This window comes from Salmo trutta, chromosome 36 (assembly GCF_901001165.1).
Source record: "Salmo trutta chromosome 36, fSalTru1.1, whole genome shotgun sequence".
In the NCBI taxonomy this organism is placed as follows: Eukaryota; Metazoa; Chordata; class Actinopteri; order Salmoniformes; family Salmonidae; genus Salmo; species Salmo trutta.
Genome location: NC_042992.1, coordinates 18073971 through 18090727, shown reverse-complemented (window position 1 = coordinate 18090727; position 16757 = coordinate 18073971). Strand labels below are relative to the sequence as shown.

At 44.9% G+C, this 16757-nt stretch overlaps 1 protein-coding gene across 1 annotated transcript in view; it reads right to left on the bottom strand.

Annotated features, from left to right (window-relative positions):
• Window positions 1-787: 787 nt before the first annotated feature.
• Window positions 788-16757, bottom strand: part of trpn1 (transient receptor potential cation channel, subfamily N, member 1) — a 45032-nt gene continuing 29062 nt past the window's right edge. The window contains exons 24-30 of the mRNA XM_029734880.1: window positions 15828-16025; window positions 10003-10212; window positions 8641-9095; window positions 6134-6556; window positions 4535-4992; window positions 3682-3834; window positions 788-3393 (exon numbers count right to left, since the gene is read on the bottom strand). Of these exons, the coding sequence (XP_029590740.1) occupies window positions 3221-3393; window positions 3682-3834; window positions 4535-4992; window positions 6134-6556; window positions 8641-9095; window positions 10003-10212; window positions 15828-16025 (2070 nt within the window). The 3' untranslated portion in view covers window positions 788-3220. The remainder of the gene's footprint in view (window positions 3394-3681; window positions 3835-4534; window positions 4993-6133; window positions 6557-8640; window positions 9096-10002; window positions 10213-15827; window positions 16026-16757) is intronic.

The following is a 16757-nucleotide window of genomic DNA, read 5'->3' as shown; positions in this document are numbered from 1 at the left end:
TCAAAAACATTTTTGGGGGGGAGCTGCCTCTCGGACTTCCGTTGTCGTTCTAACTCCTCGTATCGTCGCCGTTCCTCTCTTGCTGCCTACATCAGCTCCGTTGAACGGCGATACTCTCCACTTCGCGTCCAGGGCCCTGCTCCACTCATGATCTCCTACCATGTCTACTCATCCTGGCCACGCTGCTTGGTCCGTTTTTGGTGGGATCTTCTGTCACGGTTGTTTGTAGACAAGGACCAAGGTGCAGCGTGAGTATCGTTCCACATCTTTATTAATATGTGAAAACTTCGCAAGACATACTATAAACAAAATAACAAACTGTGACGACAGAGGTGCAACATGCACTAACTCAAAATAAGATCCCACAAAGAACAGGTGGGAAAAGGCTGCCTAAATATGATCCCCAATTAGAGACAACGATAGACAGCTGCCTCTGATTGAGAACCATATCAGGCCAACATAGAAATACAGCATCTAGATAACCCAACCTAGTCACACCCCGACCTAACCAAAATAGAGAATAAAAAGGATCTCTAAGGTCAGGGCGTGACACAGGACAAAACACACAAACTATAGACAAGACAAAACAAACATCAAACTATAGATAAGACACAAATCAAACTATAGACAAGACAAGACCCAAATCAAACTATAGACAAGACAAAACACACATCAACCTATAGACAAGACACACCTCAAAATATAGATGAGACAAAACACGCATAAAACTATAGACAAGACAAAACACATCAAACTATAGACAAGACAAAACACACATCAAACTATAGACAATACAAAACACACATTTTAATCTTTCACAAATAACAGATTGTGTTAGTGTGTGTGTGTGTGTGTGTTTGCGTGCGTGCGTGCGCATGTGTGTGTGTGCATGTGTGAATATACCTTACATTACAGACTTAAAACTTTATTGAAGTTTAGGTTGTATAAAACATATCAACAATACAATAGAATGAGGGGTTACAGATTTTTTTTAAAGGTTTCTATGAACCATAGAAGTTGGCTCAACAAGTCTGGACATTTTAGAGTCAGTGAGTACTGCAAGGCACTCAAAGAGGTGAGAAAGATGCGAAACTTGGGCTTGAGTCCCAAATGGCACCCTATTCCCTATATAGCACACTACTTTTGACCAGAGCCCTATGACCTTATGGGCTCTGGCCAAAAGCATTGAATAAATATGGGGAATAGGGTGCCATTTAAGATGCACCCTGAGTTATTTACCTCCTATTTTCATTCTCTGTTTAGAGTTACGTTAAGCTATGTCCTATTCATTGTGAATTCTTATATGCTTCAAACACATCAATCTCACTCCCCGGACACACTGTACTCATCCTGGTCTGACCAGGTAAAAACAACATCCTCGCGGTTAATCTTATAGAAGGAGAAGAGCGAAGGATTTCCCCCACTTATCTCTGGCGTAATTAATGGAAGAAGCACAGTTGGCTGCAGTGTTTAGTTTAGTTCAATGATAAAGAGAGTGGAAGGTATTATGTTTACAGGCCTGTTTCCTAGCTCCTAGCCATAATGTCAAGATAGAAGAGGGAAGGAGGAGAGAGAGAGGGTGGGGAGGTGGAGGTGGAGAGAGAGGGGAGAGGGGGGAGAAGGAGTGACCCATAATAAAGTAAATGATGTGGCAGAGAAAGCAGACCGGTTTGATCTCCTATTGCTCTATTTCACAGGTCTGACCATTTTCATTAAGTAATGGAGTTACTGAGTAACTCATGTTATATCATGATAATACAATTATACTTTTCTCTAAACACATCACTACAATACACACTTTTCATAAAAATGTTATAAAAACATATTTAACTGTAGAACGAAGCATGATATAATGTATATTGTAAAATAGGAGGCTTTTGTGGACATGTAGTCTCCAGGTAAGTGTCCTGATTGGCAGAGCTGAGATAGACACTTATCTACTGCCATTGAGTAAAACAAATAACAGATGTTTCAGTAACACCAGGTTCATTTGTCAAAGAACACATTTTTTCTCAATACTGTCCCTAGAAAAGTGTTATTATAATGAAATGCTACGTCACGCATAATCAAGGCACTGTCGCATGAAAGTAGTGATGATAGTACAATACTCCACTATAATAGTGGTGTGGCAAGTAGCCTAGTGGTTTAGAGTGTTGGGCCGGTAACCGAAAGGTGGCTAGTTCGAATTCCTGAGCGGCAAGGTGGAAAAATCTGCTGTTCTGCCCTTGAGCAAGGCATTAACCCCCAACAACTGCTCCCCGGGCGCTGTGGATTAAGACAGCCCCCTGCACCTCTCTGATTCAGAGGGGTTGGGTTAAATGTGTTAGACACATTTGGGTTGAGTGCATTCAGTTGTGCTACTGACTAGGTATCCTCTTTCCCTAATAAATCAACTCTTCTCTCTCCCATTTTTTTACAGGCTCATACATCTCTCACACAGCTCATCAACCGACCCTGACAGAAAGTTGTTAAATACTGACCTCTACTGGACAATATCAGAAGCTACATGCTATAAACCATAGCCCGGGACAAGTTTTTCAAAAGTTATCTGATCGGATTTCGGCCATCGGATAGGATTAAATGCATAGAAATGGAACGAATAACTAAATTATATGCCCTTTCTTTTTATTCTATTTCTTTGCATTTAAATCATACTGATTTCCGAAATCCGATCAGATAGATTTTGAAAAACTGGGCCCTGGATCACGAATGATTTATGATTGTGGACAATCAGGTCAATTGTGAGTGAGAGTAATGTATACACGGACATCTGATAATAAAGGCAGTGTGTTTGGTCCTAGTAGTTCTGTTTCACAGGTTGTTGCTGTGATGTAGTAGGCCGTGGCAGAATTGGGCCATTGGTAATGCAGGGCTGGAGTCATACTGTCCAGTAAGTATGCAAGGCTCATGTTAATGTCAAGGCTGGGGTCCTGGGAGTCGGGCTAAGCTGTGTGCAGGCTCCTAAAGATGCTGTGTCCCGTCAAGGCTTGGCTAAGGTCCTTACCCAGCCTTACTGCTGGGTAAGGCTATTAGGCAGTATCCCAATTCTCCACCCTTCTCCCACAGTGTGCACTTTGAGCTTCCAATATTGTTAAATCCATGACAGAAAGTGTGCAAGAGCATACTGTGGGAGAAAGATGGAGAATCAGGATACAGCCTAATAAGTCAAGTGTGGGTGAGTTAGTCAGAGATACTGAGTCCTGGTTCTGGATGGACTGGATCAGTCAGGGTGCTGGGCAGGGCCAGTACCAGGGTCCCTCTCCTGCATGGCTCTGTCCCCCTGTCCTCTCAGCGCCAGGTAGCGTTGGACTACCACAGCCCAGTCTGTCACTTGCTCCACGCGAACCTGGCCAGCCAGCCTGGAGCTGGAGGGGAGGGGCTGGGCCTGGCCATCTGGGGGGGGCATAGAGAGAGCTTGAAAGATAGGAACAAGAATGTAGGAACTATATGTTTGTTGGAACTTTTATTCATGAGAATCAAGAATGTAATATGCTGAAACATATTTTTTTTCACGTGCCATGCATGTATGTATCAGATAATATTACAACACCAAATCACATATGCATTACCAAATGATTACTTTGAACAGTTAATTGAAGTGAATTGAAATACATTAAATCTGTGAATCTCAATCAATTGAAATCAGTGAATTGAAATGGATCAGTCCATTCAGAGCCTCACCCTCAGGTAGGATCTGTGTCCTTTTGTTGGTCCTCATCCAGCCCAGGGAGGTGTGAGCTGGTATGTCCAGAGAGCGGGGGTCAGGCCCAGGCAGACCCTCTGCATCCTCCTCTTCAGTCATCAGGTCCCGGCCCTCTGTAGAGCAGATCTTACCTGGGGGGTTATACATAACACATACTGAGTGTACAAAACATTAAGAATACCTTCCTAATATTGAGTTGCACCCCACCTTTTGCACTCAGAACAGACTCAATTTGTCGTGGCATGGACTCTACAAGGTGTGGAAAGCGTTCCATAGGAATGCTGGCCCATTTTGACTCCAATGCTTCCCACAGTTGTGTCAAGTTGGCTGGAAGTCCTTTGGGTGATAGACCATTCTTGATACACACAGGAAACTGTTGAGTGTCAAAAACCCAGCAGCGTTGCAGTTGTTGACACAAACCAGTGTGCCTGGCTCCTACTACCATATCCTGTTCAAATGTACTTAAATCTTTTGTCTTGCCCATTCTTCCTCTGAATGGCACACATACACAATTCATGTCTCAATTGTCTCAAGGCTTAAAAATCCTTCTTTAACCTGTCACCTCCCCTTCATCTGCACTGATTGAAGTGGATTTAACAAGTGACATCAATAAGGGATCATAGCTTTCACCTGGATTCACCTGGTCAGTCAATGTCATGGAAAGAGCAGGTGTCCATAATGTTTTGTATACTCAGTGTATATATAATACATGATGTAGCATGACACTCATGGTTTGCCTCCTTGAGAAACAATAATTTGTAGTGGTTAAAACTGCCGATATTGAATCTATGAATTCCCTGAACAAGGTAGGAAGACAAGTATGAAACTCACCTCCATGTTTGCAAAGCACCTTGGCGAAGAAGAAGAGGTTGGTGAAGAGGTTGAATGGAGACGGCGTGCCCGACTTCCTACTCATGTCCCGTATGAGCACGGCCCGGCCAAACTTCCACTCAGTGTCCGAGCGGGCCTGAATGCGCTGGTAGGTGTCACTCATCATGGCAATGAGCAGGTTGATCAGCACGATCACCGTCACCACCAGGTAGATGCCAAACACCAGTTGGGCCACCACCTCGGCAGCCGGGGGCAAGCCCTCCAACGTAGGCATATCATTAGGCTCCGTCAGGCCGAAAAGGGCAAAGAAGAGCAGGACCGACACGTTCCGAGGGGTGTGGCTTGCTGTCGTTGGCTTCTCAAAGGTGGCATTGTAGACGGCACACAAGCTCATGGTGAAGGCGATGTGGAAGAGCACCAGGATGACGGCAAACCTTCCCAGATCCTTCATCAGGTCACTGATGAGGATAGAAGCCAAAAAAAATCAAAAATAAGGCCTTATTGTTGCAGATAATACTTAAGTGAACAATAACAACATATTTACAGAGGTACAGGGCATTCGGAAAGTATTCAGACCCCTTGACTTTTTAAACATTTTGTTACGTTACAGCTTATTCTAAAATGGATTCAATGTTTTTCCCTCATCAATCTACAGTCAATACCCCGTAATGACAAAGGGAAACAGGTTTCTAGAAAATTTTGCAAATGTATTAAAAAGAAAAAACAGAAATACGTTATTTATGTATGTATTCAGACCCTTTGCTATGAGACTCAAAATTGAGCTCAGGTGCATCCTGTTTCCATTGATCTACAACTTGATTGGAGTCAACCTGTGGTAAATTCAATTGATTGGACATGATTTGGAAAGGCACACACCTGTACCACAGTAAGGTACCACAGTTGACAATGCATGTCAGAGCAAAGCCATGAGGTTGAAGGAATTGTCCGTAGAGCTCCGAGACAGGATTGTGTCGAGGCACAGATCTGGGGAAGGGTACCAAAAAAATTCTGCAGCATTGAAGAAGTTTGGAACCACCAAGACTCTTCCTAGAGCTGGCCGCCCGGCCAAACTGAGCAATCGGGGAGAAGGGCCTTGGTCAGTGAGGTGGAGATGGGAGAACCTTCCAGAAGGACAACCATCTCTGCAGCACTCCACCAATCAGGCCTTTATGGAAGAGTGGCCAGACGGAAGCAAATACAGGTGTGCCAAGCTTGTAGCGTCATACCCAAGGAGACTCCAGGCTGTAATCACTGTCAAAGGTGCTTCAACAAAGTACTGAGCAAAGCGTCTGAATACTTATGTAATATCTCAGATTTTATTTTTTAATAAATGTGCAAACATTTCTAAAAACCTTTATTTGCTTTGTCATTATGGGGTATTGTGTGTCGATTGATGAGGGGAAAAAACTATTTAATCCGTTTTAGAATAAGGCTGTAACGTAACAAAATGTGGAAAAAGTCAAGGGGTCTGAATATTTTCCAAATGCACTGTAGGAGCAGAGGAAGACCTGTTGCAGTATCAGTCCTGCTGACATGTTGATCTGCTCCTACCTAGTAAATAGCCTACTTGTATAGTTTTCTCCACTGATCTTCTCTCACCTGATGATGATGGCCCAGGGGCCGAACAGGTGGTGGAAGGTCAGGAACTCCAGCAGCTGGATGAAGCCTAGAGTCATGGCCACGGCTAGTAGGACGTTTCGGGTGAAAAGGCAGTAGAGATCGGCGGGGGGCCAGAGCTGGAAAACCAGGGCCAGGAGATGGCAGAGCAAGGCAGCGGTGGAGAAGCCCAGGACAAGCACTCGGATCCAGGCTAGGCCATGGCGCTCCCCTGGCTGAGTGAGCTCAGACACCAGCATGCCCCCCAGCCAGGCCAGCAGCAGCCACTCACTCCATCCAGGCAGCAGGTGACCCAGGTGGATGGGATTCAGCGGGGGGTAGGCGATGGTGAGGATGAAGAGGGCCAGGAGAAAGATGTGGGACACCAGGTAGCTCATGAACTTCACGATGGGGATGGTGTTGAACCTGGTGTGGTTTTGAAAGACTTTACATTAAATCCTAAAATAATATTCAATCCCAAGATAATATTGTCTGGCAATCAACTATCATACAAAACTGTCATTGATTCCCCGGAGGAGTTTATATGTTTTAAGTTAATTGCTGAATAATTGATTCACGATTGGTCAAAAATAGCGAGTCTTAGTTCTCTTTTTGTAACTGGTAGAGTTTGAGATACAATGTTTGAATGTAAACACATCCCACTCGGCACAAACTGGTTGACTCAGCGTTGTTTCAATGTAATTTCTCAATGTATTGTGACAAGGAATCTAAGTGAAAAACACATTGGATTTGAAAAAAAAACAGTTGTTTTGAGGGTGGAATCTCAACCACAGGATTATGTCATCATTGTAAAAAATATACATGATCAGAAAAAAAACCCTGCTATTTATTAGGTCTCCCATGCAGGGTTTTAACCAAGCCTGGCCCTGCTTAGTGTTGACGTTGGTCACTGACTACTACCCATGAATGATTATTGAGAGATCTCGTAATAACTAAATATATTCACTGTATCTATCTAAATTATTCCAAATGGTAGGTTTAACAGAGCAAATGAAATGTAACCATACTTTATAGGTCATATATTATCAATGAGACTATTTAGGTCTATGCAGCATTTGGGATGTCATCAACAGCTATTGCTTCAATTCAACCCATGGTTTAACTAAAAATAGACAATACATATAGCCCTAAGGTTTCAAACTTTGGTCGATTTCAAATGTAATCTTCAAGTTAATCATTAATATGTTAGAGTCACGTCTCCATCTCAACCAAAAATCTAAGTTAAAGAATACGACTAAATCAAATCAAACTTTCTTTAAAGTACATTTAAACTTCGATAAGATTAGATTTAGTCCTATTCTTGAACTTCCATTTTTGGTTGAGTTGGAGATGTTAATCTAACATATCAATTATTCATTTGTAGGCAAACTGGATATAGAATTGTGTTTGTTGTCAATGCAACCAAATATGAACATTTAAAGGAGATTCATCTTCTGCTTGGATAGTTCCATCTGTGCCACTGACTTAGTCTGGCTTTAATTACAGTTTGTCTACAAATTAGTAATAGATATGTTCGATTCACGTCTCCATCTCAACCAAAAATCTAAGTTAAAGAATAGGACTAAATCAAATAAAACTTGAAATGCACTTTAAATAAAGTTTGATTTGATTTTAACTTTAACTTTGATTATTGGTTGAGATGGAGACTTGAATCCAACATATAAATTATTGATTTGTAGAAAAACTGGAATTAAAGCCAGACTAAATCAGGATTAAGCCAGCGGCTCAGATGAAACTATTCAACCATTATCCTTTAAATGGTGATATTTGGTTGCGTTGACAACAAAACACAATTCAATATTATTTTGTAATACAGTAAATAGCCTAAAGTTAAGGCAAACTACAAACTAATGTAACAGCATTTATTCAGCCTTAAAATGAGTAACACATCCATGGCCACAGTTTGAGGTTAGCCTACTGTAACTATAAATGTTTTGTTATGTAATCATAGAAAGCGTGCATGTTCAAGATTGCATGCAAAGGTCTCAGGTCTGTGGAGATCTTCACAACATAAACATCTGTGCAGAATCTCGAACAGCATTGATCACTTGCACCATGTACTTTTAATGTAATCTCAACTGCTATCCAGGTCATTTGGTTGTGCTATTAGATGAAGCACAGGGATAACACATCCATTTGTTGTATAAATACAAAATATCTGACATTGTTTTCCCATTTTGCTTTTAAATGGTTGAAAGCACAGTGATAACACATTTAGATGAACCAAAAACCTGACATTGTTTTCCCATTGGAACTTGGTTCTGCTTTTAGTTGGTTGAAAGCATAGTGATAACACATTGGTAATTCTACAAACTTCTGGCTGACTTTCTGAGTTGGTAAATAAAGGTTGAAATCTCATTTATCAATATCTACCAAATATTACCCAAATTTCCACGTTGAAATGACGTTGTGTGTCCAGTGGGTTAGCCTCAAAAGGGCTCCCATTAATAAAGGCTATGAACCTGTATCTATGAAAGTCTACTCTGTACCTGTGTTTGAGAGGCAGTGAGAGGAACAGCCACAGTGGAGGGCAGAGCAGTAGGCCAAAAAACAACAGCAGGATCCTCCAGGAGTCCCACTGCAGACTGCCATACCACACCTCCGTCATGTACTTCTGGACAGCCGGGTGGGCCACCACTCCCTTCTGCCTCCCCTCGATCAGGCAGTCCAGCACGCTGGCCCCTTTATGGTCCACCGCCCTGAGTACGGCGCCGGCCCCCCTCCCCCCGGCCGAGGCCATGCTGAGCAGGTCGGAGGCCAGGCTTTCACAGTGGTGGGCTGCCGCCTGGAGGTCCACGTAGCGCTCCTTCTCCCTGAGGGCGGCTAGGCTCAGGGCTCGGGACAGACGCACGGCCGTGTCCAGGGGAGCAGCAGAGTGAAGAACTAGCTCCTCCAGAGTAGTGTTGGAGTTCAGTTTCCCACACACCATCAGGTCAAACACAAACTACAGAAAACACACCACCATCAGGTCAAACACAAACTACAGACAACACACACCACCATCAGGTCAAACACAAACTACAGACAACACACACCACCATCAGGTCAAACACAAACTACAGACAACACACACCACCATCAGGTCAAACACAAACTACAGACAACACACACCACCATCAGGTCAAACACAAACTACAGACAACACACCACCATCAGGTCAAACACAAACTACAGACAACACACCACCATCAGGTCAAACACAAACTACAGACAACACACACCATCAGGTCAAACACAAACTACAGACAACACACCACCATCAGGTCAAACACAAACTACAGACAACACACACCATCAGGTCAAACACAAACTACAGACAACACACACCATCAGGTCAAACACAAACTACAGACAACACACACCAACACACAGCATCAGGTCAAACACAAACTACAGACAACACACACCAACACACCATCAGGTCAAACACAAACTACAGACAACACACACCAACACACAGCATCAGGTCAAACACAAACTACAGACAACACACACCAACACACCATCAGGTCAAACACAAACTAGGTACTGATCAGCAACATTGATTTAAATATGTTCTGGCAGTGCCAGTTCTATTAAAATTGTGGTTTGCTGACATCTTGTGGTTAGACTAGAAAGAAAGTAGAAATTATAGGGAGAATATTGAAAGGGAAAGGGGATACCTAGTCAGTTGTACAACTGAATGCCTTCAACTGAAATGTGTCTTCCACATTTAACCCAACCCCTCTGAATCAGAGAGGTGCGGGGGGCTGCCTTAATCAACATCCACGTCTTCGGCGCCCGGGGAACAGTGGGTTAACTGCCTTGCTCAGGGGCAGAACGACAGCCAGAAAGAGAGAGAGAACACCAACCTTCCTGTCCTCCAGCAGTCTCAGTATGTTGTTCTCTTCTCGTCGTAGCAGAAAGCTAACCGTCCCCTGGTGGTTATCCCCGGCAGCGTACTGCAGTGGCGTTCGTCGCCCATGGCACTCTATACTGGCCGACGCCCCACTCTCCACCAGGAACCGCACCATGTCCAGACAGCCTGCTTTGGCTGCGTAGTGGAGCGGGGTCCAGCCACTCTAGAATTGGGGGGGGGGGGGGGGGGGGGGGGGGCAGGTGTCAATGGAATTAGTGTGTGATCTGGAATAGTTTTTTAAAATTATTGTCACCATAACATCCTCATACTCTCCCAATAATGTCTCCATAACATCCTCATACTCTCTCCATAATATTTCCATAACATCCTCATACTCTCCCATAATGTTTCCAAAACATCCTCCAACTCTCTCAATAATGTCTCCATAACATCCTCATACTCTCCATATAACGTTTCCATAACATCCCCTTACATCCTCATAACATCCCTATACTCTCCCCATAATGTTTCCATAACATTTCCATACATCCTCATAACATCCTCATACTCTCCCCATAATGTTTCCATAACATTCCCTTACATCCTCATGCTCTCCCCATAATGTTTTCATAACATCCTCATACTCTCCCAATAATGTTTCCATAATATTCCCTTACATCCTCATAACATCCTCATACTCTCCCCATAACGTTTCCATAACATCCCCTTACATCCTCATACTCTCCCCATAATGTTTCCATAACATCCCCCTTACATCCTCATACTCTCCCCATAACGTTTCCATAACATCCTCTTACATCCTCATACTCTCCCCATAATGTTTCCATAACATTCACTTACATCCCCATAACATCCTCATACTATCCCCATAACGTTTCCATAACATCCCCTTACATCCTCATACTCTCCCCATAATGTTTCCATAACATCCTCATAGTCTCCCAATAACGTTTCCATAACATCCTCTTACATCCTCATACTCTCCCCATAATGTTTCCATAACATCCCCTTACATCCTCATACTCTCCCCATAATGTTTCCATAACATTCACTTACATCCTCATAACATCCTCATAACATCCTCATACTCTCCCCATAACATCCCCTTTCATACTCTCCCCATAATGTTTCCATAACATCCACTTACATCCTCATACTCTCCCCATAAAGTTTCCATAACATCCTCATACTCTCCCCATAATGTTTCCATAACATTCACTTACATCCTCATAACATCCTCATAACATCCTCATACTCTCCCCATAACATCCCCTTACATCCTCATACTCTCCCCATAATGTTTCCATAACATCCACTTACATCCTCATACTCTCCCCATAAAGTTTCCATAACATCCTAATACTATCCCATAACGTTTCCATAACATCCCCTTACATCTTCATACTCTTCCCATAATGTTTCCATAACATCCCCTTACATCCTCATACTCTCCCAATAACGTTTCCATAACATCCTCTTACATCCTCACACTCTCCCTGCAATGTTTCTATAACATCCCCTTACTGTCACGTTCGTCGTATGGAGTGGACCAAAACGCAGCGGGATTGTAAAGTGCTCATCTTCTTCTTTATATATAAAGAAACGTGATACAAACCACTTAAACAAAACAATGACGAAAAAACAGTCTCGTAAGGACAAAATGACTATACAGAGAAACAACTACACACAAATCCCACGACAAAAACACCTCTATTAAATAGGACCTTCAATTAGAGGCAATGAGGAACAGCTGCCTCCAATTGAAGGTCAACCCAATAAACTACGCATAGAAATAGAACAAATAGAACGAACATAGAAATACACTAACATAGAACATAAACCAAAACACCCCGAAAAACCCTAAACAAACACCCCCTGCCACGCCCTGACCAAACTATAACAACAAACAACCCCTTTTACTGGTCAGGACGTGACAGTACCCCCCCCCCAAAGGTGCAGACCCCGGATGCACCTGAAACAACAAAACAAAACCTAATACAATAACCCCAAAAACAAACAAAAAATAATCCCAAACTAAAGGGAGGGAAGGGAGGGTGTCTACCGTCACCGACGGCTCCCGTGCTTCCCCCCCTTCCCAATCCTCCAACTACGGAGGTGGCTCAGGCCCCGGCCTTAGTCCCCAACCTAACCTGTCCACCCCCGCTGAAGACTTAGGGCTAAGGCGCATCGCTGGAGACCTTGGGCTGATGCGCGTCGCTGGAGACCTCGGGCTGATGCGCGTTGCTGGAGACCTCGGGCTGATGCGCGTCGCTGGAGACCTTGGGCTGATGCGCGCCGCTGGAGAACTCGGACTGGAGGGTGACTCTGGGAGCTCTGGCCTGGAGGGCGACTCTGGCTGCGCCGGTTCCGGACTGTAGGGCGGCTCTGGCTGTGCCGGTTCGGGACTGTAGGGCGGCTCTGGCTGCGCCGGTTCCGGACTGTAGGGCGACTCTGGCTGCGCCGGTTCTGGACGGTAGGCCATCTCTATTGGCTCCGAACTGTGGGCCGTCTCAGCAGGCTCCGGACTGTGGGCCGTCTCTGCAGGCTCCGGACTGTGGGCCGTCTCTGCAGGCTCCGGACTGTGGGCCGTCTCTGCAGGCTCCGGACTGTGGGCCGTCTCTGCAGGCTCCGGACTGTGGGCCGTCTCTGCAGGCTCCGGACTGTGGGCCGTCTCTGCAGGCTCCGGACTGTGGGCCGTCTCTGCAGGCTCCGGACTGTGGGCCGTCTCTGCTGGCTCCGGACTGTGGGCCGTCTCTGCTGGCTCCGGACTGTGGGCCGTCTCTGCTGGCTCCGGACTGTGGGCCGTTTCTGCAGGCTCCGGACTGTGGGCCGTTTCTGCAGGCTTCGGACTGTGGGCCGTCTCTGCAGGCTCTGGACTGTAGAACATCGCCGGAAGCACTGGATGGGAAACTGTCGCTGGAAGCTCTAGACGGGGCACTGTCGCCGGAAGCTCTGGACGGGGAACTGTCGCCGGAAGCTCCGGACGGGGAACTGTCGCCGGAAGCTCTGGACGGGGAACTGTTGTCGGAAGCTCTGGACGGGGAACTGTTGTCGGAAGCTCTAGACGGGGAACTGTGGTCGGAAGCTCTGGACAGGGTACTGTCGTCGGAAGCTCTGGACGGGGACTGCGCACTGGAAGCCTAGTGCGTGGGGCTGGTACTGGAAGTACCAGACTGGAGACACGCACCACAAGGCTAGTGCGAGGAGCAGGAACAGGACGTACTGGACTGGGCTGACACACTGGAAGCCTAGTGCGTGGGGCTGGTACTGGAGGTACCAGACTGAAGACACGCACCCCAAGGCTAGTGCGAGGAGCAGGAACAGGACATACTGGACTGGGCTGACGCACTGGAAGCCTAGTGCGTGGTGCTGGTACTGGAGGTACCAGACTGGAGACATGCACCTCAAGGCTAGTGCGAGGAGCAGGAACTGGATACACCGGGCCATGAATAACCACTGGAGGTCTGGAGCACACAACCCCTTCTGGCTGAGTGCTCACTCTAGCACAGCACTTGCGAGGGGCTGGGATCGCTCGCACCGGACTGTGCGTGCGCATGGGCGAGATCGTGCGCACATCCACATAGCATGGTGCTCTCTTGATCCGCTGCTTCCCATAATAAGCACGGGGAGTTGGCTTAGGTCTATTACCTGACCTAGCCACCCTTCCTGTGTGCCCCCCCAAAACATTTCTTGGGGCTGCCTCTCACACTTGCCAATCTGTGCGTATAATGCCTCATAATGGCGCCGCTCCGCCTTGGCTGCCTCCAGCTCCTCCTTAGGTCGCCGGTACTCCCCAGCCTGGTGCCAAGGTCCTGCCCCGTCCAAAATTTCCTCCCATGTCCATGATTCCAAATACCTTTGCTGCTCCATCCTCCGCTGCTTGGTCCGTTGGTGGTAGGTAGTTCTGTCACGTTCGTCGTATGGAGTGGACCAAAACGCAGCGGGAATGTAAGTGCTCATCTTCTTCTTTATATATAAAGAAACGTGATACAAAACACTTAAAGAAAACAACGATGAAAAAACAGTCTAGTAAGGACAAAATGACTATACAGAGAAACAACTACGCACAAATCCCATGACAAAAACACCTCTATTAAATAGGACCTTCAATTAGAGGCAACGAGGAACAGCTGCCTCCAATTGAAGGTCAACCCAATAAACTACGCTTAGAAATAGAACAAATAGAGTGAACATAGAATTACACTAACATAGAACATAAACCAAAACACCCCGAAACACCCTAAACAAACACCCCCTGCCACACCCCTGCCACGCCCTGACCAAACTATAATAACAACAACCCCTTTAACTGGTCAGGACGTGACACTTACATCCTCATAACATCCTCATACTCTCCCCATAATGTTTCCATAACATTCCCTTACATCCTCATAACATCCTCATACTCTCCCCATAATGTTTCCATAACATCCCCTTACATCCTCATACTCTTCCCATAACGTTTCCATAACATCCCCTTACATCCTCATACTCTCCCCATAATGTTTCCATAACATCCTCATACTCTCTCCATAATGTTTCCATAACATCCCCTTACATCCCAATACTTTACCCATAATGTTTCCATAACATCCCCTTACACCCTCATACTCGCCCCATAATGTTTCCATAACATCCCCTTACATCCTCATACTCTCCCCATAATGTTTATATAACATTCTCATACTCTCCCCATAATGTTTCCATAACATTCCCTTACATCCTCATAACATCCTTATACTCTCCCCATAACGTTTCCATAACATCCCCTTACATCCTCATACTCTCCCCATAAAGTTTCCATAACATCCTCATACTCTCCCCATAAAGTTTCCATAACATCCCTATACTCTCCCCATAATGTTTCTATAACATTCTCATACTCTCCCCATAACGTTTCCATAACATCCTCTTACATCCTCATACTCTCCCCATAATGTTTCCATAACATCCTCATATTCTCCCAATAATGTTTCCATAACATCCTCATACTCTCCCCATAACATCCCCTTACATCCTCATACTCTCCCCATAACATCCCCTTACATCCTCATAACATCCCCATACTTTCCCCATACTGTTTCCATAACATCCCCTTACATCCTCATACTCTCCCCATAATGCTTCCATAACATCCCCTTACATCCTCATAACACCCTCATACTCTCCCCATAATGCTTCCATAACATTCCCTTACATCCTCATAACATCCTCATACTCTCCCCATAATGTTTCCATAACATTTCCATACATCCTCATAACATCCTCATACTCTCCCCATAATGCTTCCATAACATTCCCTTACATCCTCATAACATCCTCATACTCTCCCCATAATGCTTCCATAACATTCCCTTACATCCTCATAACATCCTCATACTCTCCCCATAATGTTTCCATAACATTTCCATACATCCTCATAACATCCTCATACTCTCCCCATAATGCTTCCATAACATTCCCTTACATCCTCATAACATCCTCATACTCTCCCCATAATGCTTCCATAACATTCCCTTACATCCTCATAACATCCTCATACTCTCTCCATAATGTTTCCAGAACATCCCCTTACATCCTCATAACATCCTCATACTCTCCCCATAATGCTTCCATAACATTCCCTTACATCCTCATAACATCCTCATACTCTCCCCATAATGCTTCCATAACATTCCCTTACATCCTCATAACATCCTCATACTCTCTCCATCATGTTTCCATAACATCCCCTTACATCCTCATACTCTCTCCCTAATGGTTCTATAACATCCACATATTCTCCCCATAACATCTCCATCTCCAGGTCAGTCTTACCTCTTCGGTGTGGTTGATCTCGGCCCCCTGGCCCAGCAGCACTCTGACCATGGCCACGTGGCCGCTGGCGGCGGCCAGGTGCAGACAGGTGCGGCCCTGCTTGTCCCTCAGGTGCAGCAGAGAGCTGGAGCGGCTCAGCAGCAGCCCCACCACAGACATGTGACCACTCTGGGCCGCCAGGTGAAGGGGGGTGGAGCCCTGAGGAGAGGGACAGATCCCCACACATATATACCGTACACATATGCTCACACACAAGCTTGCAAAACGCGCACATGCACACAAACATTTACACATAAACCCTTGCACAAAATGCATACACTCATGTAAAATGCATTCAGAAAGTATTCAGACCCCTTGATTTTTCCCACATTTTGTTACGTTACAGCCTTATTCTAAAATGGATTACATTGTTTTTATTCCTCATCAATCTACACACAATAGCCCATAATGACAAAACAAAAACATATATATATATTTTTTTGCTAATTTATTAAACCTAAAACACTGAAATATCACATTTACATAAGTATTCAGACCCTTTACTCAGTACTTTGCTGAAGCACCTTTGGCAGCAATTACAGCCTTCGAGTCTTCTTCCCTGTAGCTCAGTTGGTAGAGCATGGTGTTTGCAACGCCAGGGTTGTGGGTTCGATTCCCACGGGGGGCCAGCACAGAAAAAAAAAAAAGTATGAAATTGTATGAAATGTATGCATTCACTACTGTAAGTCGCTCTGGATAAGAGCGTCTGCTAAATGACTAAAATGTAAATGTAAATGTATTTACATTTTACATTTTAGTCATTTAGCAGACGCTCTTATCCAGAGCGACTTACAGTAGTGAATGCATACATTTCATACAATTTCAATTTCATACAATTACATACATTTCATACAATTTCATATCACGCTACAAGCTTGGCACACCTGCATT